The following is a 26,265-nucleotide window of genomic DNA, read 5'->3' on the forward strand; positions in this document are numbered from 1 at the left end:
AAAGTCTCGTTTCGCCGAAAATCGTATGGCATAGATCTCGTTTAGTAAAAAGTTATTTCGCATAATCTTGTTTAGCCTAGTAATGGTATGGCCAAATCTTGAATAGCCTAATAATTGCTATGGCATAGGTTATACAAACTAATATAATTTGTTTGGCTTTAACTTTGATGGAGCGTCTCCCTACATAGCGCAAATGGTGCCTTGTATTGTGGCCGCTATGTAGGAAACGCTCCGCTTTGCTTTTGACGGAAATGTGCACCTAACACGCTCCTCCTCGCTTTGCTCGTCGTCGCACCTATCTTTAGGTTTCGATCCCATGTGGTTTAATGGCGTTTGTAATAATTATAATGGTCATTAACTTTCGATGTTTTGATCATTCAATATCGTGATTTTCGGGATGTAGGAGAAAAATACCACAATTCGTTCATTTACAACATACTTAATATGGTAGGTATTTATTAAAATAATATTAGGAGAAACAAAATTATCAATATGAACAATTTCAGCAAACGAGACTTAGGTGTTTCAAGTTTGTGCCAAAAGAGTTTTATGCGAAACGAGTCTTATGCCACAAAATTCTTGGCGAAGTGATAATTCTACTAAAAAAGTTTAGACCTTACGAATTATGCGAAACGAGTTTAGGGCAATAAAGATTGGGCGAGATGAGCGGAACCCTATTTATTCAATTATAATGATGTTGTCGTCGTCGTCTATGATTAAATTGCGAATGAAAGAGAAAAGAACCGGAATCAAGTGCCAACGAACGTTCATTCGAGCACTAATTGTATTTGGACGTATTAACGAACAACAACGAACATGCGGAGGCCAACGCCAGCGAACGATAAATATCCTTCGTTGGCCCGGTCTGTACGCAGCTTTACGGTAAAGGAAAACATTTATCTATTTTGATTTAGCACATCTCGATAAGTGTACCCACCAACCCGCAGTGGACCAGCGTGTTGGGTAATGGTCCAAGCTTAGGAAGGCAGTTTAGACTTTGGGGATATGCACAAATGTTCCATATGAGAGAGCCAGGTGCAGGATACAAAGTCCTTGGGTGCAGGTACTTACACAGAGAATACTATTCTATTCTCTGTGGGTGTACCCACAGAAAATGGAGGGGGATAAGATCCCCACTGCTGGGGCACGGGTCTACTACCAATGAAGGAAGCGTGGCCAAGTGCGGGTTGGTGGACCCCAACACAAGCAAGCTTGTGCTGAGAGAGTTGTCGGGTGGGCATCCCGACTGTCAGATGTATTCAAGCCAAAGCGGTGCCTTTAAGCATCGAAGCGTCCAGAAAAGAACCACTTGAAATCGGTCACCCATCCAATGGCTGACCGTGCAAGTTGTTGCTTTACTTAGTGATCAGTTACGATCACTGAAGCCCGCTCAACTACGGACGCTTCTACTACAGTTGGTAAATAAGCAAGATGACCGGATAGTGGCGCAGCTTCAGTGGCAAGCACTTTTTATGCCGACGCGACGGTTAAATCTAGGCGTTATTATTCTGAGACCTCAAAGAAAATCTCTAAACCAAAGAGGAAAATACCTCAGAATAATAACGGCTTCGATCATTGATAGTTTTTTGCTGAATCGGCTAACTAGATTCATATTTAATAAGTCCCTGGTTTATAAGTATTTTTTATGTACCGTAAAACGGGGTGAATAGGAATTCAGGGGTCAATAGGGATATTATCGATGAACGAAATTGAAGCAGAAAATCTACTATAAAATTAAATGATAATGGTCAGATTTTTTATGATTTTTAAAGTAGAAAATTGATTTTTGTTGATAGTAACACTTTTTTGACGTGAAGATGGTTACAAGTGAGAAAAAAATACATTTGAAGTTCGCCATTCACAAGGTCGAAATTTTGTTCCTCAGAAACTTTGGAAAAAGAGACGTTAAATGTTATTTTTATTGGATAAATCGTACTAAATTAGAAAAGTAATTTTGTTTTCTATCCAATTTAAATAAGTTACTGCGATTTTATTTATTAATTTTAGTTTAAATTGAAAATTAATAAGACCTGGTAAATTTCTCTAAAAATGGGGGTAATAGAGACGCCTACAGGATATCATTGGGACGACTGTGGGGTGAATTGGGACAAGAGTCCCATAAACTAGGGACGTAGTTGTATGAAAAGGGACACTAAAGCACGGATAGGGATAGGGACTGATAGGGTTGTCACTTACCTATATCGCCAGTAAGTATCTGTACTTATACAATAAAATTATTTCTTTATTACATAATAGTGTGTTAATAAATTTTTATACTTAGGAACATCCAAGTAGAAAAAAACTTTTTTCTAGTTCGATGTTTAGGGACATTTAGGTACTTTTTGCAGGTATTTTTTTAAAATATATACCTAATTTTACAAAAACTGATTTTAAAGTTTTAACTAGGAAAGCAATGAAATATGTAGAGGTATAGTGTACATTTTACTACATATTACTGAAAAAAATTATTTAGGGGTTGTGACAACCATGACTATATTTCTCTATTGTTCTCAATACCGTCCCGATTAACCCCTATACATGTATGAATAGGGACATCATATATTTTATAAATTTACATAAAATTGGCTGACCATCAAAGATTTTCGTATGCATTTTCATAAAATACAGGTCAAGACTAAACTTTTAATATGGTAAACTAAAAGTTGTTAGTACAAAATTCATTAGAAATTGGCACTCAAAGTTGAAAACCATCCCCATTCACCCCATTTCACGGTATGTTTTGCTATTTCGGTGACCAATGAAGTACTACATGTACAAAAAGGCAGTATGGGATAATGCCTATGCCTAGCCACAGATGAAAAACAACTACCAAAAAAAAAACAACTGTCACTTCCGCATAGCCAATAAACGCGTTGACGTTTAACAGCCCACCAATCGCAGACAATCTTATCATAATGTAAAATGGGCCAATTGTACTACATGTTCATTGAAGAATAAACCATAATTTGTTCCGTTAAAGTCCATTCTTGTCAAAAGTATTATCAATCAGAATTCCGGTATTGTGTGTCAATATTTCATTTGGCAACACCATGCTCAATTCTTTCTTTTCAATGCAGCACGTGTAGACGCGGACGACTAGGTTTTCATCTTGAATTAAATTTAGGTAAACTTTCCGATAAACTCTTAAAAACCGTGATATTATTGTTTAAAAACGTGCAGTACCAGTGTTACTTTCATCACCAAAAGTTACAAAGTGATCTATAAACGTGGTGTTTAATAAAACGTTTTTTTGTGCGATCCGTCGGAGCACTTGCAATGGTGCTTCATTTATTGCGACGATAGCACTTCCGCATTGGCTGATCGAGATAATTATTTTGCAGAGATAAAGCCTAAAGCATGCCTTCAGACGCCAAGAAACGTGCCCAACAGAAGAAGAAGGAGCAGGCAGGTAGCAGGAATAAGAAGCCGGTGGCGAGAGTCACGGCTGAGGAAAATGGCTCTGCCAGCAACGGCACGGAGGAACACAGGGAGCTCACCGCTGAAGGTAACCTAATTCATTTAAAAATCGTATGGTTTGAGCATTTAACCGTAGCATAGGTATGGAATAGCGATGGTTATACATAAAACACCTGGCTGTAACTTTAGCCTTGTTCCTATTTGGTCGGTAACTTTCCACGCTATTTACAATGCGAGTAAAATGTTTAGTTCGTTAATTATTAAGTTTTGGAGTCGTTTGTTGGGTATTAATGCCTAATTGGGTATCATTCAGGAATTAATAATTAATTTGTTTAGAAGTGGGGCTTAACTAACAATTTAATCATTAACTTGGTTAGTTTTCACTTGAATAAAATATAACAGGCAAATTTCGCTCTATTAATACCTATGTAATATATATTTAATTAATTTAATAAATTGTCATCACCATTCACTATTACAAACCTATTTACCTACATACTTACCCTGATATTTAAAAACTGTAATGAATAAATCACAATATAGATTTTTGGGTTAGAGCCTTACAGTACCTATATTGCTTTGTAACTTTTAAGACTGCTAAATGACTTTTAAAGGAGGCATGTTAATAAAAGTTTATAGGTTAGGGCATTATTAACATTGCTGCATTGGTATGAAGTTAGTGTATTTTCTGACTGTAAAGTCTGATTTACTTTATCTTACTGTTTAGCAGAATCCTAGCTTTAGTATGTCAGTAGTTTTATGTTAACCTGTTAGTGTGTAAAATGTGTTTCAACTTAAGTTCTCTGCTAAATACTAAAATACTGTAAATCAGGGTTAATTGGTTTCTTAACTTATTTAATTTCGAGTTACTTGTCTAGTGAGAAGGTCTCATCAATCAGCAGAAAGCAAGGCTTCATCCAGATCCCAGTATTGCATCTTGTGACAGGGGATTACTATGATTGAAGGCACATTTTATATTTGAAATTTGTGAAGATTCTTAGGAATTCATAGATTTATGTTTGTTATAACCATAGAGGCAAATAATATGTATACCCACAGTATTCTTTATATGATTGAGTTCCAATGGTATGGAATCCCATACAAACATTTTGGTTCAGAAATGGTCTTCTCAAATATAAGTTTAATTTCTATTGAATTTTACATACTTACCTAGTTTCTTCCCAGCCACCACAATCCTTTTCTGTCTGTAGTATAGATGAATTATCAGCTTTTTAACAGAATCAGTGTGTAAGTAATTATCCTACCTTATTTACTGCTGGACTATTTCTTTTTCAATCATATATTCATAAATTAATTTTCATGGATACCTAGAATCTAAAATTTAAAGATAAAAAAGCAAATAACCTTAAACTGTGTCCCCCAGATTAAAACATAGGCTACCTTTTAGCCCACGAGTTTCACAGAAGTACCATTAAAATGAAACCTACAGACAGCCCATAAATTGTTAATTTCAGGCCATTAGCCTCAGCCAATACTCAAGGGTTATTGCCATAATGCTGTGGAGACAAAAAAGCAACAGGAATTATGACGTAATATTTTTTTTTCTTAAATCACATCTCTCTTGGTCTGAATATGGCTAAGCTAACCCAGGTCAGGGTAAGGTCATAGCAGTTTTTTAGGATAATGAACATAATTATGCTTGCTGATAAAATATCTGAAATTTTAGTAAAATTTATACCACATGTTCTTACAGTAAAGGAAAATGTGAGGAAACCTGCACATATAGATTTAACACCTAAATGTTTCCATAGTACAGTGGACAAACATGGTGGGAAATTATCCTACCTAACCAGGAGGGCATTAACTCCAATGTTGCAGAATGTGCACTGAGGATAGAATGGAATTAGGCTGGCTCAGAGAGTCATTAAAACAACTATAAAACCTTTCTACGACTTTAGACTCGCTTTTCTATAGAAACTAAACAACTATAGTAACTTATGTGCGAAAGGTGGCTGGATATGATTGGATGCGGAAAGCTAAAGATCGCATCCAGTGGCGTGCTTTGGGAGAGGCCTACGTCCAGCAGTGGATTGCTATAGGCTGATGATTATGAACTTATGTGAAGTTTTTACAATGGGCTGTAGTTTTAATTAATTAAATTCTCAGTTTTTTTATTATTTTTATTTAAAGAAAAACTAATTTACGTAATTTTACGTAATAAATTACGTACACAAAATTGTTTCACGGTAAATTACCAAGAAAAACAACAAATACCTACCGAACAATAAGATGTCGAAAGTAAAAACTTGCAGAATAAAAAACGCCTTTGTAGACTTGATCAATGAAATTCTCCAAGTTTCATTTTGTTTTATTTGTGGTTCCGATTGCTGCCCCTGAGGCATGGCTTCATTTCTTCAACAAACTTATTGAAAGTAATGAAAAAAGGCAATCTCTGTAAGTGCTCTGTTCAATGAGAACTGAGAGTTCAATTTCTTAACAAAATCTAAATTAATTTTAGAATGTCACAGAACACTGGAAAACCTAAGCATTTCAAATAATGTAACAGTACAGTGGATTAAAAGTCATAACGACAACATAGGAAATTGCGAGGCTGACCGACTAGCAAGAATGGGATCAAATACCCTACCAATAGGGCCAGAACCATTTATTAGTCTGTCATCAAAGGCAATAAGGCAATGTCTCACCGATAAAACACTATCTGAACACAATCAGGAGTGGAAAAATCGTGTAGATTGCAGACAAACTAAAGCGTTTATTGTATCACACAACCACAAACTTACACGCTACTTACTCAACCTGTCCCGTAGTAATATATCATTAATGGTAGGACTAATAACAGGACATTGTTGCGTGAACAAACACTTATATACCATAGGTAACTCAACTAGTCCCTTATGTAGGACATGTAAGGAAGTAGATGAGACGGTTGAACATATTCTGTTAGCTTGTCCACCTACTACAGAAACAAGATTATCTATTCTTGGACCAACAGAGCGCCTACCTCAGCTATTACAACACCCAGGCCTGCTACTCCAGTTTACTCGGGAGCTAGGCTGGCTGAGCTGAAACCAAGGGGATATGTACAAAGGTTCCACTCGAGAGAGCCACGTACAGGAACTTCACCCCCTATGAGAATAGAATAGAAATAGAATAGAGAGTTCAATTTTCTGGGGACTTACATAAGTCATGTTTCAATCAGAAAAACAACATTGAGAACTTTAAGTACAAATTGTAAAATTAATGACACTGTTTCTTTTGATAACATTGCTAGGTTGTGCAGTTAAATCTGTGCTATAGGTACATACATACTTAACTTCGTCATGTCAATATGGAATTTTAGCACTCTACCATTTGAAAGTCAATGAACCCGCATACAGAGTCGTAATTTATAAAAAACAACCATATCAAATCTAGTTCTTCAGACACTCCTACGTCCACATTCACATTCCTTACAGAGGTGCTATGTCTGAAGCTAGAGTAAGAAGCAAAGCTTAACTCCGAGGCGCGGCCGTGCACCATCTCTCGCGGGTTACAATGATAAAATTCCACCCCATATACAGAGCCGTTACGTACCAAAACAGCATCATAACAACTCCTTCAAACATTAATTTGTGCAGCTATATTGATTATTGACGAGTCACTATCTTCCTTACAGAGGCGCTATGTCTGAAACTGGAGGAAGAGGCCAAGCTGAACTCGGAGGCGCGATCATGCACGGGTTCGCTCGCCGTGCACCCTCGCTCCAGGGACGTGAAGATCGCCAACTTCTCCATCACGTTCTACGGCTCTGAGCTGCTGCAGGACACGCTTCTTGAGCTCAACTGCGGCCGCCGGTACGGGCTGGTCGGGCTCAATGGATGCGGTGAGTTGATGATGCTATTTGGGCGAGGGTGAGGCCTCATTGGTGCGTTGCGTCGTGGTGTTGTAAAGGAATGGTCATGAAAATGTATTGGATGAAATCGACGCTCAATGGGACATCGGAATAATAGAACGCGACTATGCGAGCATCGCGGGAGTAAGGGTGATGCCCCATTGGTGCGTTGTCATATCAAAGGAACGGTCTTAAAAATATGGCAGGCTGCGAGAACGCATAATAGGGCCTCACCCTTAGGCATTGGAATAATAGAACGCGACTCATCATCGCGTGATGAAGCGATGTAACTAGTATTTTGCATACGAAAGTTATAGAATATATAGAGACGCATGACTCTCATCTACGTTACCTAGGATTAAGAATAAAGTCTTTTTCCAACATTAACTGGATACGCTTTGGCGAACCCCATATTATTGTTGTTATTTGAAGATATTCCATATTATAAAAAAACAATTTGAGGTTTTTAGGTTGAATCAATAGACTAATGAATCTAGAATTTAATATGAGGGCTGTCATTCCCTAGCATTGTTCGAGGTCAGTGTATATTTTAGTGGAGAATGTTCCAGAATTCAAGTAGTTACACAAGAGGTGAAGGGTCTAAACAGATTCAGTGATATTTTATTCAGTCTGATTTAAACCAAAGATGTAAAATGTATCTATGCTAATCCAGCAAGATGATCTCTATGTATGACCCTATTATACATTCAGGGCTGTGCAGCTAACAATAGCACCTCTCATAAATAATAAACAACTCAAAGAAAAACATTATACAAACTATACTGTGTCTATACAAATTGTGTTTGCAAAATGTTACAATAGACATAGATCTCGCCTCGCGATTACATAAAATCATTTTGTTATCTGTAAATGGAAGTATAAGCTGTGCGCCTTTTTCAAATTAAAACTACCTACAAGAAATATAAACATGTCGTCGTTTTGTTCCGCCGCGTATGGACTTCCATACATCATCATACCGTACCTCAAAGAGCGTTTCATTTTTAAAAACCATCCCGACAACAGACCAATGAGATCCTCACAAATGCGTCTATTAGATTTCCCATCGCATACTACTGAGTTTTACAGTAACTCATTTACTGTGACAGCTATAAGACTGTGGAATGCATTACCTGTAAATATCCGTTTTGCGAAGACAGCTATAGGTTTCAAAAAACAGGTAAAAGAACATTATCTTTCCTCCATCTTGCAATAGTACCTACCTATATTATATAAATCTATATAACTTTGATTACATTATGTATGTATGTATTTAAGTATTTATTATTAAACATGAATGTTTACTACACTTTGTACACCTTCCTCATTTATTCTTTAAGTCTCTCCTCCACCCAAAGGTTGCCTGGAAGAGATCGCTTTTAGCGATAAGGCCGCCTATTGCGTTATATTGTAAATTGTTATTTGTGTAAATTATTTTTAAGTCAATAAAGTAGTATTCTATTCTATTCTATTCTATTCTATCATCAGCCTCTAATCTTCCATTCTGTACAAAGGCCTTCCACAACATTATCCTCAGCCTTCCACATAATCATACTGGCATAAGTACTATCTGTAAATTACTGACAATAAACATTAGGAACAAAAAACTTGCAGTAAGATCATGATTTGTTCCTATTATAATAAGGGGCCTAATTATAAAATTTTATGCTGATGCGCCATGCTAGCGACAGAGGCGCCATTGGTTCGTTTAACCGGACGCGTCGAAACGCAGCGCAACGCACCAATGGGGCCTCACCCTTACAATAGAGCAGTTTGCCGACTGAGAATATTGCCAAACATCCACTGCCGGCTAAACCAAGTTCGCATAGTAGAGCCAGTTTTTCATACATATGCGTCCACCACAAACTATGCACTGTGTATGAAAAACTGCCTCAATTATGCAAACTAATAACTGTTTAGCCGGCAGTGGACGTTCGGCTTAAAGCTCGCGCCACAGTCGAGGACTTAACTAACCCAACCTGCCATCCAATCACCAGGCAAGTCATCCCTGCTCTCCGCACTGGGTCGTCGCGAGGTCCCTATCCCGGAGCACATCGACATCTTCCATCTGACGCGCGAGATGCCCGCGTCCGACAAGACCGCGCTGCAGTGCGTCATGGAGGTTGACCAGGAGAGGGTCAAGCTGGAGAAGCTGGCTGAGGAGCTGGCGCACTCGGATGATGATGGTGAGGGTTTTTCTATTTGTAGATTTTTTGTAGTTGTAGTATTTAGTAGTTGAGGATGTCTAAGCAACTAGTTTTGTAGGCGGTATACAGAAAGAACGCTCGTTACCTGCTCCCATAGAGTTTTCTACGAATAATTTGTAAGCGCTTATCAGTGCTGATTCGGACCACAGTTCTTTCTGTACAGGGCCTTAGAGAATGTATTGACAGTTTGTACTAACAGTTCATAAATATTTTAAGACACCTAAAGTTAACCTACGAGAATTAACCCACCAAGTTTCGCGCATGTTTCAGTACATACACAAAAAAAATGGGAAGATAAAGAGCCCTATGTCTTCAGGCTTGTTAGTTGGTCAGTTGCCCTTAAAACGCGCTGTTGTTAAGATGTGACTTAATGCTACAGCGGCTTCACCAATGTCCTGTCCAAAATTGCTATCGTCTGATCAACGCGTCCACCTTTCAATAACACCACGTGTGCACCCACAGAGGCGCAAGAGCAGCTGATGGACGTGTACGAGCGTCTGGACGAGCTGAACGCGGACACGGCAGAGGCGCGCGCCGCGCACATCCTGCACGGGCTGGGCTTCTCCAAGCAGATGCAGAACCAGGCCACCAAGGACTTCTCCGGAGGTGAGTAGTGCCACCTGTACCGTCTATTAGAGATTCATAGTTGCAAATGTTAATTTAAACCTAATTAGCACTAAATGTCTGACGGATATGACATATCTATCATAGTTATTGTCATAGTCATAGCACATTGTGCTAATTGAATAAAAGAAACAGTGCTTTTGAAGATCACAATAGCTAGTAAGTATAGTCGTTTGCAATAGAATCCAACAATCATGTAAACAAACCAAATTGTCACGATTACTCCGTAATCACATACATTTGACGATCAATTATGAACATAGTCTGATTTCAACGAACGCACCATTGTTTTCACATTATCTTCAACACGATTTAACTTGTATTTATAATTTAAATTTGTTAAAACATTTGCAACGTAAAAATTTCGAAGTATTTGACAAGCTGTCATCTTAGTTTTTTACTCATCGAACTCTATAAGTCATTGAAAAGTTAGTGTTGTTCGTAATCTGAAGTTATCTTTTAATTTTAATTTAATAAATTATTTTAATTTAATATTATTTGAATACAATAAAAATAATTTTCAAGAGCTTAATATAATTAACCAAAACGAAAAAAGGAAGAGGAAGAAATGAAAAAGCTCGACGGCATTTTAGACACGGCAAGCGATGACACAGTGGTTCCATTTATAATTACGGTCACCGGCGACACTTCTGATAGTGATGATGAAGAAGACGAAGATTTAAATTTGTTTTAATAAACACTTTTTTATGTATAATCAGTTTTATTTTATAGTCTATGGCTTATATATTTAATCTAATTAGAACACTGTGACATCACTATGGGCATAAACAATACGCTGTCAATGTCAGTCCGCCATATTTGTTTACATGATTGTTGGATTCTATTGCAAACGACTATAGTTTACAATTTAAACATGATATTTATTCAATCTGCTATCCAATTCAATTTACTCATCCCATATAACCATGATATATCCAGTCATCTCTCTACAGCTGCATTTCCCAGTAACAGACGATATAACAAACTGTACCTCCGCAACACATCTAACCGCTGTCATCTCTGTGCAGGTTGGCGCATGCGCATAGCTCTGGCGCGCGCGCTGTACGTGAAGCCTCACCTGCTGCTGCTGGACGAGCCCACCAACCACCTGGACCTGGACGCCTGCGTGTGGCTCGAGGAGGAGCTCAAGCAGTGAGTACATGTCACATGTCATTGTGTTAGGCTGTAGACTCAGATAGCGCTGTACGTGGAGCCACCAACCACCTGGACCTGGACGCCTGCGTGTGCAAGGTGTCCACTATCTGGAAAGTCAGGGAAAAGTCAGGGAAGCTCTAGGTGGTCAGGGAAAGTCAGTGAAATTGATGGGCCACCTGGAAAGTCAGGGAAAAATGACCTTTTTCTAGCAAAATTGTTAGTACTTTCCTTTTATTAGTAGTAATACTTCTTTTTTACGTGAAATACATAAGCCATAAAATAAAATCTCGTTTAGTTTTGGAATATTTTTGACTGATCCTTACTATTATACTATAATTATTACTTATACATTTTAAATCTACGTGATATGACAGTTGTAAAAAATAGTAGGAATTCTAAAAGATTAGCTAGATCCCAGACTCAGCTCGTATATATACAGGTTGATGCAAAAGAGGGTGACTCATCTCACCATTCAAAACAAATTTAGTTTAAAGACTTTTAGAAAAACGTCATTTTGTTGGTGCAGACGCGCTGAAGCCGCGCTCATAACTGACTTGGAAAAAAGGAGGAGGTTCTCAATTCGCTAATTATTTTATACGTCAGCGAGATCGCATACGCTGCCTCCGCGCGGCGTCTATTAATCAACAATCTATTTTTTTACTAATTCGGAAGATCAAAAATGTATTCTATTATGTACTACATGTTTAATCAAAGTTCATAAAACACAACTAAGTAACAACTTTGTCAGGCAGGAGAGAGCCATACAAAAAAATGGTTCTGTTTCGATTTAGGTTTCAATTTCTACTTTTATGGTAGGCAATCAGTCAAATTTTGGTCAGATTATTAAACTAGGCAGTATAGCAACTTGGGCTAAGGAAGCTGCAAGGCGGATGCGGATGATGTGTTTTTTCGGACATTTTCAATACTCACACAAAAAAAGTTGTTTAGAATAACCTCCTAAAGCTCAAGAGGGAACCTCGAGAAATAGGTATTTAGGAAAACGTTTGCTATCGTTTGTGCACTCATGCCCCGGGGCTCGGGTGCTATAGAGAAAAATGTAGCTCGTGACAAACATACTCGGTACTTTCCTTGATAAAATTTCAGGGGAAATCGTTATTCCCCAAGTAAATATCAACAATTCTTTTTGATTTTGATGTTAATCGTTTAGGCATAATATATTCTAGAAGGTAGGTTTCGCCTTTAAAAAATATATCGTTTTTTTAGGGTTCCGTAGCCAAAATGGCAAAAACGGAACCCTTATAGTTTCGTCATGTCCGTCTGTCCGTCTGTCACAGCCGATTTACTCGGAAACTATAAGTACTACAGTGATGAAATTTGATGGGAATATGTGTTGTATGAACCGCTACAAAAATATGACACTAAATAGTAAAAAAAAGAATTGGGGGTGGGGCCCCCCATACATGTAACTGAGGGATGAAATTTTTTTTTTCGATGTACATACCCGTGTGGGGTATCAATGGAAAGGTCTTTTAAAATGATATAAAGTTTTCTAAAAAACATTTTTCTTAAAGTGAACGGTTTTTGAGATATCAGCTCTCAAAGTCGTAAAAAGTATGTCCCCCCCCCCTCTATTTTTATAACTACGGGGTATAAAATTCTAAAAAAAATAGAGGTGATGCATGCTAATTAACTCTTTCAACGATTTTTGGTTTGATCAAAGTATCTCTTATAGTTTTTGAGATAGGTTGATTTAACTGTAATTTTGGTTAAGTTATTGTTATATTTGCTGCTACGGAACCCTTTGTGCGCGAGCCCGACTCGCACTTGGCCGGTTTTTTAACAACGGCATGATTCGGCGCAGTTTTGATCACAAAAATTGCGTTGCTTGAGGTGCCTATAAGTTTGAATCTATAGCAAATTTAGAGAACAGAAATAACTATAAACCTAGTAATTTATTGTGTCGTTAATATCCTAAAAAATCACGGAGATTGGATAATTTTTAGAAGTAGAACGTTAGTGTGTGTTAAGTGCTTTACTTCCCGATTAATATACAATTTTTGCCGACCCTGTATACATATGTTACGCAGTCAACTTATAATAAGTGTATGTAAACAAATGAATGTAAAACTTTGAAATCAAGATTTTGTCTTCAAATTACTTAAATTTGGTTTATATGTTAATATTTGGTCAGGGAAATTTTCTGAAACGGTCAGGGAAAGTCAGGGAAAAGTCAGGGAATTTTTTGGAGCATTCTGAGTGGACACCCTGGTGTGGCTCGAGGAGGAGCTCAAGCAGTGAGTATATGGGATCCTATATGGTGGCAAATAACCACAAACTGTTCATCTGTGGCACTTATAAAATCTTGCCAGTCTATTGTTTTATGCCCCTATAAAGCGCCACTGTTGCCTTTTAAATGTGTGCGATCGGCTCGAGCCGGCTCTACGCGTCTATCTCATTGGCAGCGTTCACATTTTTTCATTGGTTTTGAACGTGAAATGCGCTTTGATTCAGTTTTCATCATTTATGTTCATGATATTATCTTAAAGCACCAGAGGACCTTACCAGGAACAAGTGATATGAAAAATTGCACCAATGAAACTTCTTTTATGCACTTCTTTTTCCTTTCAAAAGTAAGTTAGTTTCTCATCAATATCACTAACCCAGTTATTGTCCAACAGCTACAAGCGTATCCTGGTGCTGATATCCCACTCGCAGGACTTCCTGAACGGGGTGTGCACCAACATTGTGCACATGTCCAAGCGGAGGCTCAAGTACTACACGGGTAACTACGAGGCCTTCGTCAGGACCAAGATGGAGCTGCTCGAGAACCAGATGAAACAGTACAACTGGGAACAGGACCAGATCGCTCACATGAAGGTTGGTGTTTCTCTTCTTTCTGTCATGTTATTGTTCACTACTAGACATAGGTCGTTTTCCCAAGGTTTTATCTTGGTCTTACGTATAAAGGCGACTGCTAAAAATAAGTTATGCGAAACTTGAGATGTTGTGATGAATGTGGAATATTTGCTTAAATTTACTATTGTAACAAAATTAAGGCTTGATCTAGAAACCACTTTTAGCGGATGCCTGCACTTTATAAACATCCTATGTGAGACTAAAAAATTGTCAACCCATCCACAGAACTACATAGCCCGGTTCGGTCACGGTTCAGCGAAGCTCGCCAGACAGGCTCAATCCAAGGAGAAGACCCTGGCCAAGATGGTGGCGCAGGGACTCACGGAGAAGGTCACCGACGACAAGACGCTCAACTTCTACTTCCCCTCGTGCGGGACTGTGCCGCCGCCCGTCATCATGGTCCAGGTAAAACTGTCGCCTGATATTGTAATCGTTTGGGCAATTAGCGAGTGCCTTACGCTCTGATTGGCCATTCAGGAACATAAAGTACAACAGAAAATCGTCATATTAAAATAGAGGCCATCCAATAGATCTCGTAGCTAGGGACCAGTGAGCGATTGTTGATTAGTGCGTAGTATACAGTATACCGCTTGGTCGCTATGCATTTATTCGCGGTATTGACTCACCGAATGCTCTCTTGTCTATCCTTCAAGATTGTACGTACATGCGCTTGCGCAGATGGCCGCATTTCATTTTCTTTTCTTTTATAACATCGTAATCTAACCGTAAATATCCTCTGCCAAAAAAATTCAGCAAAACCTCTTGAGTCAACATACCCTTTATGCAACACCTGTATACCTATAATATTATTTTTTATATCCAGAACGTGTCGTTCCGCTACACGGACACGAGCCCGTGGATCTACAAGAACCTCGAGTTCGGGATAGACCTGGACACGCGGCTGGCGCTGGTCGGGCCCAACGGGGCTGGCAAGTCCACGCTGCTCAAACTGCTGTATGGAGACGTGAGTATTATTTATCTATTATTATCTGGCCCCGCGAGTTTCTCGTCTCCTCAAAACTTTTCCGTGGCAATTCCGGGATAAAAAGCCTTTCTTTAAATACAGGGTACAGCTTAGTGCAAAAATTCATAAAGAATAATAAAGATTGGTCCAACCGTATACAATTGTAGAATAATGTTCTATGCATTTAAATTGAGCAATTTACCGGCTATAATATCATGTGAAAATTGGTTTACTTACATACAAAATTAAACCTTATTACTATCATTCAACATTCAATTTCCATCATGACAAGACATACACAGACATAGGCATAGCTACATCATTTATATTTGCTCACAATTACAAAACAGCATATTATAACTTTACCCTACAACCCTTGCAGCTGGTCCCCTCCACCGGCATGATCCGCAAGAACTCGCACCTGCGCATCGGGCGCTACCACCAGCACCTTCACGAGCTTCTAGACCTGGAGCTGTCGCCGCTCGAGTACATGATGAAAATGTTCCCCGAGGTGCGCGAGCGCGAGGACATGCGCAAGATCATCGGCCGCTACGGACTCACGGGCCGCCAGCAGGTTGGTGACCCTTTTTCGCGTGGCTGTGATAAAGACAGCTATGTACTAGATTTATTACCGACGTTGTTAATTATTTGTAGACTTATTACCTACTAGCTGTTCCTGCGAGCTTCGCTTCGCCTTAAAAAGATTCCCGTAGGAATTTCGCGTTAAACTGAAGCACTTTCATACAAACTTTCATCCCCCAATTTACCCTTTAGGGGTGGAGTTTCTGATAAACCTTAGTGCTCACTTACACTACCTAAGGAACCTATGTGCCAAGTTTCATGATTGTAGCTTGAGCCGTTTTGGGCTGTGCGTTGATGCCCAATCAGTCACTTTCTTCTTTTATTTATACAAACTACAGCTGATCCCATATAACATGACTAACCAAACCTCCCACCCCAGGTGTGTCCAATGCGACAGCTCTCCGACGGGCAGCGTTGCCGCGTCGTGTTCGCGTGGCTCGCGTGGCAGACGCCTCATCTGCTGCTTCTAGACGAACCCACCAACCATCTGGACATGGAGACCATCGACGCGCTCGCCGACGCCATTAACGACTTCGACGGCGGCATGGTGCTCGTTAGTCACGACTTCAGGCTCATTAACCAGGTATGGGGTTGGCTGCTGCAGGTTGACTGGTAGAAAATGCTTTTAGCATTGTGGACACCTTGTTGTACAAAATTACTGTTGTGTATTGTGCAATAAAAGAATATATAAGTAAAAATAAAATGTTGGGTTTGGATGATCTAATGGCAAAATTTAAAACAGTCGCGTTGCTCACTTACCCGACAGCTCCCTCAGAACAAGCTTATGCACGAAGCCAGCGTGGTGGACTAGGCTTAAAAGTGCTAAAACCCTTCCCGCATTGGATGGAGACCCGTGCCCCAGCAGGGACGTGATGGGTTGTGATGAATGATGAAAATTCCAAAACAGCATCTCTTATTTTCGATGACGATGAAACCCTTCCCTTTCACAGCGCTGTGATTGGTAGAGCCATGCAACGGTGACTGTGATGCCTAGGGCCCATCTGACCCTGTTCCCCTGAAGCTAGTATACAGTAGACAACACTTTCAGAACTCACTTGTAAAAGTAATGACCCTACAGAAGTATTGTTGTATTCCTATGACTACATAATCAAATTGTATTTAACTTCTCCTCTCGCCTCCAATATCTGATCAATATGTTCTCCAATCTTCCAGGTGGCAGAAGAGATTTGGATCTGCGAGAACGAACGAGTGACCAAGTGGGAGGGAGGCATCCTGAAGTACAAGGACCATCTCAAGTCCAAGATCCTGAAAGAGAACGCGGCCAATGCGGCCAAAGTGCGCAAATAGTGCCCGCCCCCTCGCCCCCCTCTGCAACTAAACTCACTCGGACTGCCACACTCTTTACTCCACAAACTCAAAACTGGGCCTATTATTAATAAACACTCGAACACCCGGTTTTATTCTCTTTCTGCAGACAGTCAAGTGTTTGCGAATTCGAGTTACACTCGATATTTTGGTAGTAACATAAAGCAACAGGATTTATCATGGCTTACTTGTTTACGTCACACTCAAAACTCATATTATGCAGCAAATTCATGGATTACATGACATGATGCTGATACATTAGTTGCACTTTATTGCTTCATTAGAAAGCACGTGAATTTATGACAAAATTGACGGAATTGACTTAAAATTAAATAATTCGCTGCCAGGTGTGTTTGAGTTTAGTTGTAGAGTGCGTGTGAATATGTTTAGCACAGTGGCGATATCTACGACTAATATTCTCTTACTAATTGCCACCTTAGCATAATTTCAGCATTTTGTCGTCTACCTATAAAAACCATTATATTTTTCGTTTGGTCTCAAATACTTGGTTTATTTTGATGTTGTCTCTTCTAAATAAGCAAGCAATCGAGGTTCTACTATTTACAAATACCGATTAAAATGCTATAAACATAGTTTCACAAAATATTGATTAAAACATAGAATAGGTGTAAGGAGTTATTTAAAAAGTTGTGGTCTAAAATTCTTAAACATGTAGATGTTCAATTGTTTAATCTACTTACCCATTATTATAGAATACGATTACGAGACTTCAATATACCATAATATCGATACACAATGGCCTTAACGCGGTGTTTATTAATTATATTCAATAAATTATCGCCAGTGAGAACACTCATTTACAAATTTCACAAATTATATGTATATACATTGTATCACCTCATATAAAGAAAGCAATAGTAGTGAAAGTAAGTGCATATTATTATATACAATATTCTCTTATTTCTGTGTCGCTGAGCCATACTTGAAAAGGAAGTGTGAATTCAGAAAACTGTAACATTTTGTTCCGATGGATGGGGAGAACTTGCGAAACTAGGCAGCTGTAGCTCATGCTCAGATAAAGAGATGAATCAACCAAGCACAGCATAAATTCTGCTAGTACCAAACCTGCAGTACCTAGCTGCCAAAATTTGCATTCTCTCCCCTGTCTATGTAGCAACTAACATTTCGGATTAGGTTGCACATTTTAATGGGGTAAGGTGGCAAAAATATTTATGAATTCCACAAGAAAGGGTAGCATGATTGATATTTCAACTAATTGGAAATGATGATCGAATGACTTAGCGACGCAAAGTTTAGATGTATTAATTTTAATATGCAATTTTTAGTCTAAATAAGCATATAATCGCGCTAAAATAAGTAGTGAAATGTCTTATCTACATATTTATTGATTAGTATTTTAAAGTGAATAACAATAACTGCCCAAGTAACACCATGTCGTATACAACGATGTTTAGATTCAAATGTTATTTAATCCGAAGCTACATAACTTGTATGAATTCGATACCATTCAAGCTACAGCTGAATCTACGAGACGCCACATTTGATGGTGGTAAATCTTTGCCTTTTAGAAACCATAATAATCGGAGATTAACTCATAATATCTATCTATAGCTAATGTTGAAATACTAAATATAAAATTGTTATGTGAATAGTGAAAAGGTATCGTCAGGTACGCCACAACTACTGCATAATATAGAGTCGGATTCCAGAAATGTATTTGTTTTTGTAAAGGGTGTCTCAGCGCCGAATTTAGCCTTACACAAACATTTCCGTCGTGTAGTAAAAATTGGGCACTTAGACAATCTATTTTATTGGCAAAGGAATCTATTTTATTGGTAAAGGACGCACATGAGATATTGTTTTTTTTAAGCAGCGAATTGATAGTGAGCTCGAGCCTATTGGGTGTGGCGTGTCGCGTGTTCTAGTGATCCGTAGTTTAATGTTCAATGTCTTAGAAGAACACATGACTTGTGCATTGTCAAAAAATACTTCCGGTAATGGTAAAAATAGTCCTAGACTTTATTAGATTGATCTTTCTAGTTCTGTCTGATAAGCGTAGTTAAGGGTTACGTTATGAGTTTGAGATAGCAAATCAGTAGGGCAGAGTAAACGATTTATGAGTTAGCCGGTACCATCGCGGGGCCCTACTCTCGGCTTCCTACTTCACACAAGGGATACACCAAATAGTGCCTGTTGAAACATGTAGTGAGGTAGGTTAATATATGTCGTAGTCGTAGGATGTACTCGGCACACCCAGTGGGCCCGAACTCCAAACGCCCCCACTCTCTTTTAAAACATTTTAATGACTAATAACTCTCTTTTTAAACCATATTATGAAATGAATGCTAATATGACCCATATTTTATCTTATTTAATTGTATTTTCTATTATATAGCTTTTGTGATATAACTTTATTGGATATTTATCGTGTTAGTTTGTATTGACTGCTGATTATACATATACTTACCGCATTTGTCTCATGAAAATGAATTGTGAAATTAACATGTAAGTTGTTATAGCCAAAGTGATACTGTTTTGTTAGTAAAGAATATACTTATAGCCAGTTTTAGCAGTCAGCAGGGCCGGACCATCACCTTTGAACTAAATCTTGTTTTATTTAATGTCTCCCACAAAATCCCTGATCATTATTATTAGATACCTAGGACGACGGGATCATGACTGAGCATACCATAATCCGCTACGCCCTAGTAGTGCTATTATAGTTAGGATTTACTGACTGTTTTGAAACAGTTGCTTTAGTTAGTACTAGGTATGTACTTACTTGTTATTCTATAGTAAGTACTAACCATGTAGGTAGGACGGTACTTTTATATACGAAGTGCTTATGGAATTGTCTCAGAGATCTTTTAGGCGTTTTTCAACTCACTAACTAACTTATCATTTATCATAGCATAGCTTCCATCTGTCCTACCCTACCACGCTATGTATGCCTTCATGGTCTCGTGAACTCATCTATCTCTACTGATATCTATAGTGTAGCTTTTTGCAACAACGTATCAGAGGAATAATCGATTGTGGGTTTGCTATCAAGGATTTCATAGAAACAACAAAAAAAAAAGTCGTGAAGGTATGCAAGAAGAATGTGGCAAATATCGACTGACAATCCCGGTACTTATAGGAATCTGCATCAAAAGCATAATGGTCGGTAAGTTTGTAACGTAACGTGATAAAGAGTTCTATAAACTATCTACAAAAACTATTAGGCATCTATAAAAACTAAAAGAGGAACAGTAGAAAACGGAAATCGAGCGTGAGAAGGTGGCACTGTCCCGCGCCATATAAGTAGGTATTTTTTTTTTACATACTTTGATGCTGCTACTGGAACCCCACTTGGCTATTCGTGTTATAGGATATTTGCCAAATACCTAAAATTTAGGCAATAATTTTGATGAATGAACACTGACCATGGCAGCTTTGTAAAATACCTCAAAGTACAAACCAAGCAAATACGAATATTTTAAACATTTAAATAATACCACAGAATAATAACTAGTTTTATACAATGAACTTGGCTTCGCTATATTGTTTCAAACGCAGCCAATACACTGTCATTGTTTTGTCAGTGTCAACGTAATGTCAACAACAAACAATTTATCATTTTCGGTCGGTTCTGTTGTGTGATTGGGTGTGTTTTATTATAAATAGTCCTAAAATTATATTTTATAATGTAACATGAATTAAAATCATCAGTTGTGCTACTGCTAATGTCCTCAAACAATGTTATAACAGTATAGAACTTTAATTATTATCGTCATCGTGTCACCACTTCTTTAAAAAAGAAACTTTCTCAATATGTTGTCGAGTAGACGCTTGGTAGCCGTTTGTGCGGTGGTATTCTGCTGTAACGTGGCATTTATGGTGTTGTTTGTGAAATATAATATAAACGACAGGTGTTTCATAAGTATCAGTGAGCACCAGGAGGTGAGTGTGGTGGTGTCGGACGAGTTCCTGAGCGTGGGCATCGACACGTCGCAGGTGGAGCGGGGCGGGCGCGTGCCGTGGGGCAGCGCGCGGCTGCGGGCGCTGGCGGCGGCGCTGGCCCCCGCGCGCCTGCGCCTCGGCGGCACCATGTCCGAGCGCCTCGTGTTCAGCCGCGACGACGCCGCGCCGCCCTCCTGCGACCACTGCCACAAGAACCCCCAGCACGTCTGCTCCGCCGTCAGGAAGATATGCAAGCACAAGAATATACCCTTCTTCATCATGACCGCCTCCGAGTGGAACCAAGTCAACAAGTTCTGTAATGATACAAATCTCAAACTACTCTTCAGCTTCAATGTACTACTGCGCAACGAAAATGGATGGAGTGATCAGAATGCCAAAGAAATCCTTTCATATTCTCAGTCTAATAATTTCAAGATTGATTGGCAGCTGGGCAATGAACCCAACTCTTTTCAACACAAGTTTAATGTAACAATAACTCCTGAACAACTGTCACATGACTTTAGAAAACTGAGACATGCTCTGAATGAGTATGATTATAAAAGTTCTTTACTTGTGGGGCCAGACACCACGAGGCCGCAGCCACACCGCCCGGAGTGCCTCCAGTACATGGTGCAGTTCCTGGGGAATGTGTCACATTTCATCAATGTCAGGTCTTGGCACCAATATTACCTTAACAGCAGAACTGCTAAACTATCAGACTTCTGGAATCCTAGCACATTTGATCTTCTTAAAGAGCAAATAAAAACTATGAGAAATAACACGGGAGATTATAAGGAAATTCCAATGTGGCTGACAGAGACCAGTAGCTCGTATGGTGGAGGAGCCCCGGGCCTGTCTGACTCGTACGCTGGTACTCCACTGTGGGTGGACAAGCTAGGGCTTTCAGCCAAGTACAATATAACCACAGTGGTGAGACAGAGTTTATTTGGTGGAAACTACAGTCTGGTGGACAAGGAGCTGGAGCCGCTGCCGGACTGGTGGGCCAGCGTGCTGCACAAGCGCCTCGTCGGGAACAAGGTGCTGCATCTCAAGTGCAAGTGCTCCCGCCACCAGAGGTTCTACATCCACTGCGCCAGCCGACGCTACACCAATGATACATCTGCTGTAACTGTTTTCGGGCTCAACTTGGAACTGAGTAAAATAAAACTGAAGTTAAATGGAACCGCATTGCATGGAGATAACTTCGATATTGATGAATATATCATAAGTGCTCCCTCAAACAACAGACTGACAAAGACAGTGTTGCTGAATGGCTGGCCTCTGTACTATGAATCTCCTGTACCTGAACTCACTCCGCGCCACATCAAATATGGCAACCACATCTCAATGCCTCCATATTCCATTGGATTTTGGGTGATTAAAAATACTTCAATTAAAGTGTGCAGTTAAAATAATACAGGACAGTATGGTTATCTTCTTTCATAAACTATCTGCTTCAGTGATGATAAGTCCTGCCATAAAATGTTTAAAGGTTGTACTCTACATATCAAGGCAACACACATATAGCAATATCTACAAAGAATAATACTGAATTATGGTTGTTATAGTATATTTTGATTAAATTTAATGAAATACTTAACAATGAATTGTATGAATATATTGTAAAGAGATCTTGATAGAATACCTACTTGGATGCTTGTAAAATGTTTAAGACATTTATAAATGTAAGTAATACAACTGATGGAGTGGACAAGATCTCAATGAGAATTTTCGGAATGTAATAATATATATCTATCTATAGATATTAAATGTATACTTGTTGTTTGTGTCTTAAACTCAGTAGGTAGATGGTTCATCTTTTAAATTATGGTGTAACTTTGATACATTCTTATCTTATATTAAGTATAATATGGTTCTGAACACTTGGGTCTTCGTCCACTTATCCAGTAAGGAACTGTGCTATCCTTTGCCTTGAATAAATGAATGCCTTTGCACTATACTACTTTTAAGTACCTACTTATATTATTATGTTAAAAGATCTTACTTTTTCGAATGTATAACTATTTTATAACTTTTATACAAGATCTATGTAAGTTACCTCTTGAATGAGATTGGTTGATTTGGCAGCCTCATCTATTTACATTGTAGTTATAAATATATTGTTATAGACATATGTATTTACCTACCTAGTTCATTAAGATAATCAGATTTGAATGAAACATAGTCACATACGACCTAGCACTTTAGTGCTTTGATCAGTATGTCAGGGTCAGTCTTTAATATTTATCTCAGAAACTGCAACATTTAGGTCTCGTTCATGATCATCTTATCACTGACCCATCGCATAATTGTACACGCTTTATGAGAGATTTACTTCGTGCGTCATCCTATCAGTATGGAGAAAATAATAGAAGTACATAAAGGTTGAATAGATAGTTTGTGGGCACTCATACAAGTCACCATATTTTTCCCCATGGCGGTAAGATGCCTAATCGCTATACATCGCAAATTTGGTGCTCTCTGTCTGTTACCCTATTATGTTTAGTAGCCCTATAATCGTTTGTGAGTTTATTTAGATAGAGTAATTTAGTCTGCACATGTGTGTCCAGACGACCTTGCAGACATATCTCAGACCTCAGCCTTCACTCTTGTACGCAGTTTGCTAGACTGACACCAGTGATAAGAAATAAGAACTGTTTATTCATAACTTTAATTTGTTCAACAGATCCATAAATTTCCTCAGATAATACTTCACAATATGTGGCCTTGTCTTCTCATTTAATACGCTACTTATGTATACTTACATAGTAACTATGTAATTCTTACCTAACTCGCATATATGTAAAGGTACTGACTTTTGGGGTAAGTATTACCAAAGTCTGCCGTTTTGGCGCATTTGAAAGAGTTCAATATTCCTCATAAGTTTTTACAACTTGTTTCCCTTGTCAACCTGAACAATATACGGAAACTACCTACATAGGAATCTATACCCACTTAATTATAATTTTGTTAATTCTATGTAAAGGAGGCTGCTTTTTTGCTTTTAAACGAAACTAGAGGTGCGTAATTTTAAGACTGATTAGAATACCTACTAAACAAAACTTATTTACTTACCTAATTAAATGTCGCTAATAATTCATAAACTGTGCCAATACGTGATCAAATCTTTAAACTTAGGTACCTATTTAGGCATAATATGTTACCTATGTCTGTGTGTAAGCAAATGGATCATAATAAGATCAAAAGTTGTGATGTGATTCATAATCATACCTAAGTAAGAAAAAGTTAATCTGTTCAGTTATTAAAGTAGAGCTCTAACTTTAACTTTGAATAGCTTGTTGCAATAAATTTGTAGATGTCTATACCATCAATACCAATATAGCTGAACTACTTACTTATTTATATTTAACCTAAAGTGTTCATATTTAAAATATTTATGAAGATGTGTGTTAAAGTCTTTAAAATAATCTAGTATATACACTGTACTGTTACGTAGGTTTTTCATAATACTACCTATCCTCACTATAAAATAATCTTCCTGCCAATAAAATATTTCGATGTACCTATACCTACTTAATATTTAAAATAATACGTACCTAGCTGTAATAAAAACAACTTTTCTGCCGGTAGGTATAAGTGGTTTTATTTCAAATTGTTTTATTAGATAAGGATTCCCTAGATTCAATGTACCGATGAAGAAGAAGTAGTTACCTATACTTACAAATTAAGAAAGAAATATCAAAATAACAGCTCCAACTAAATAGCCACATCAATCAAATGTTTTCAAAGAGTTGAGCTTGTTCAGCGTGCGAGCACTCGTAGAGTTAGTTATTGCCAGCCGCCTGAGCAGCTCGAGCGCTTCTTCAGGGCTCACGGAGGTTCCAAGCACAGCGCCCAGCGGGTCGCCGCGTCCACCGAACAACCACTCAGACGCCTTCCCCAACTTCTTCACATCTGACCCACGCCTGGAGGCAGCCTCACCCGCACGCCGTCTACTATTATATCCACCTTGAGTATCATCGATACTCGCGTCATGGTATTGCAGGAATCTATGGTTGTATCCGAGACCGAATCCAATGGATGCCAGGATTGTGAGTAAACATATAAAGGAGGTGATGACCACGCACCCGGCCGACATCGCCGTAAATCTGAAACACAGCGGTGATGTAATGCGCGCAGATAAAGAAGTTGATAGAAAATGTCGGGCGTTACGTTACTTTTTCGACCCTATCTCCCATTTTACATATCGAAAGACCCGGATCAGCTATGATAGTGGTTAGTGAGATTAGTTCATCAGCTCGTAAGCCTTCACTGCTGGACATGGACATACATAGGCTTCTCACGAAGAAGCGCCACAAAACTGTGTCCTCGGTCTTTGGGTATTAAAATTATACGTACCTCTCGGAGGAGTACACTGCATTTCCAAAACATGTTCCCAATGAACTCAAAAAACAGCCCATAAAATACGATAAGTAGTTAGATCACTAATATTGTTATTTATCAGGTATCGCAAAAACAGCAATCAATAATAATATAAGTAGAGTATAAAAAATCGATCAACAACATGAACAATAACAAATCAGAAGTCAGTAGATTGTTCTGCGCACAGATGTCTGTGGTTCTGCGCTTTATTCAAAGTTCTCGTCTCGCGTTTGTGCTTGTGCGTGAGCCTTGCGTGAGCACATAGCAACGGTTTGGATTGCAGCGCAAAAATCATTCGTCCTTACGTTTAAAACTAATAATAATATGTGTAATAATAATGAGACATCTCACACACATCCGACCCCTAGCTAAGCAGAGCCTGTAATAATGCTGTAATATGCATGTAATATGGGTATCGGCACAGAATAACAACTACTTACGTAAGGTATCTGACACAAATTCATAGTTCAATATTATCTGTGTATATAACCAACCAAGACGCCGGGAATCGAACCCGGGACCTTCGGCATAGCAGTCAGTCACTAACCACTACTACACCAATGGTCGTCTTCCCAAAGTGGATGGTGTTCTTATAAAGCAGCGTACAGACCGGCCCAACGAACGCCCAACGATGGATATTTGTCATACATAATACAGGAAAAATTGCAGCAACGAAGGTCAACGAAACACGTTCGTTTGGCCGGTCTGTACGTAGCTTCAAATATATTCGAGCGAGTTTGGCGCTGTGGCCTGACGTCCGACCCGAAGTATGTGCTCGGATCTTTAAGACGGTAGAAATGCTTAAAAAATGCCCTCCGATAAAAAATAATCGTGCATAAAATGTTGCTGAGGGACTTACTGCGGGGGCTTATGTCGAGTAGCAGTAAGTAGTGGTCGAATGTAAGCTGACGATGATCAGAGGGTGGAACGAAAACCTTACAAAAAGCCCCCATTTT

The 26,265-nt window shown here is 38.8% G+C and overlaps 2 protein-coding genes across 2 annotated transcripts; both read left to right on the forward strand.

The window, feature by feature from the left end:
* The first annotated feature begins 2,966 nt into the window (after positions 1–2,966).
* Positions 2,967–19,590, forward strand: LOC105387088 (ATP-binding cassette sub-family F member 2). The gene is made up of 12 exons (XM_048632573.1): positions 2,967–3,124; positions 3,342–3,505; positions 7,055–7,261; positions 9,265–9,453; positions 9,937–10,080; positions 11,127–11,250; positions 13,893–14,091; positions 14,356–14,535; positions 14,954–15,094; positions 15,477–15,668; positions 16,056–16,259; positions 16,850–19,590. The coding sequence occupies exons 2-12, from the start codon at positions 3,358–3,360 to the stop codon at positions 16,982–16,984; spliced, it is 1,863 nt and encodes a 620-aa protein (XP_048488530.1). The 5' UTR covers positions 2,967–3,124; positions 3,342–3,357; the 3' UTR covers positions 16,985–19,590.
* A 984-nt stretch (positions 19,591–20,574) lies between these two features.
* LOC105384116 (heparanase) lies at positions 20,575–25,031 on the forward strand. The gene has a single exon (XM_011554300.3). It carries the CDS (start codon positions 20,798–20,800, stop codon positions 22,334–22,336), a length of 1,539 nt encoding a protein of 512 aa, XP_011552602.3. The 5' UTR covers positions 20,575–20,797; the 3' UTR covers positions 22,337–25,031.
* Positions 25,032–26,265: the final 1,234 nt, after the last annotated feature.

Source organism: Plutella xylostella, chromosome Z (assembly GCF_932276165.1).
Source record: "Plutella xylostella chromosome Z, ilPluXylo3.1, whole genome shotgun sequence".
In the NCBI taxonomy this organism is placed as follows: domain Eukaryota; kingdom Metazoa; phylum Arthropoda; class Insecta; order Lepidoptera; family Plutellidae; genus Plutella; species Plutella xylostella.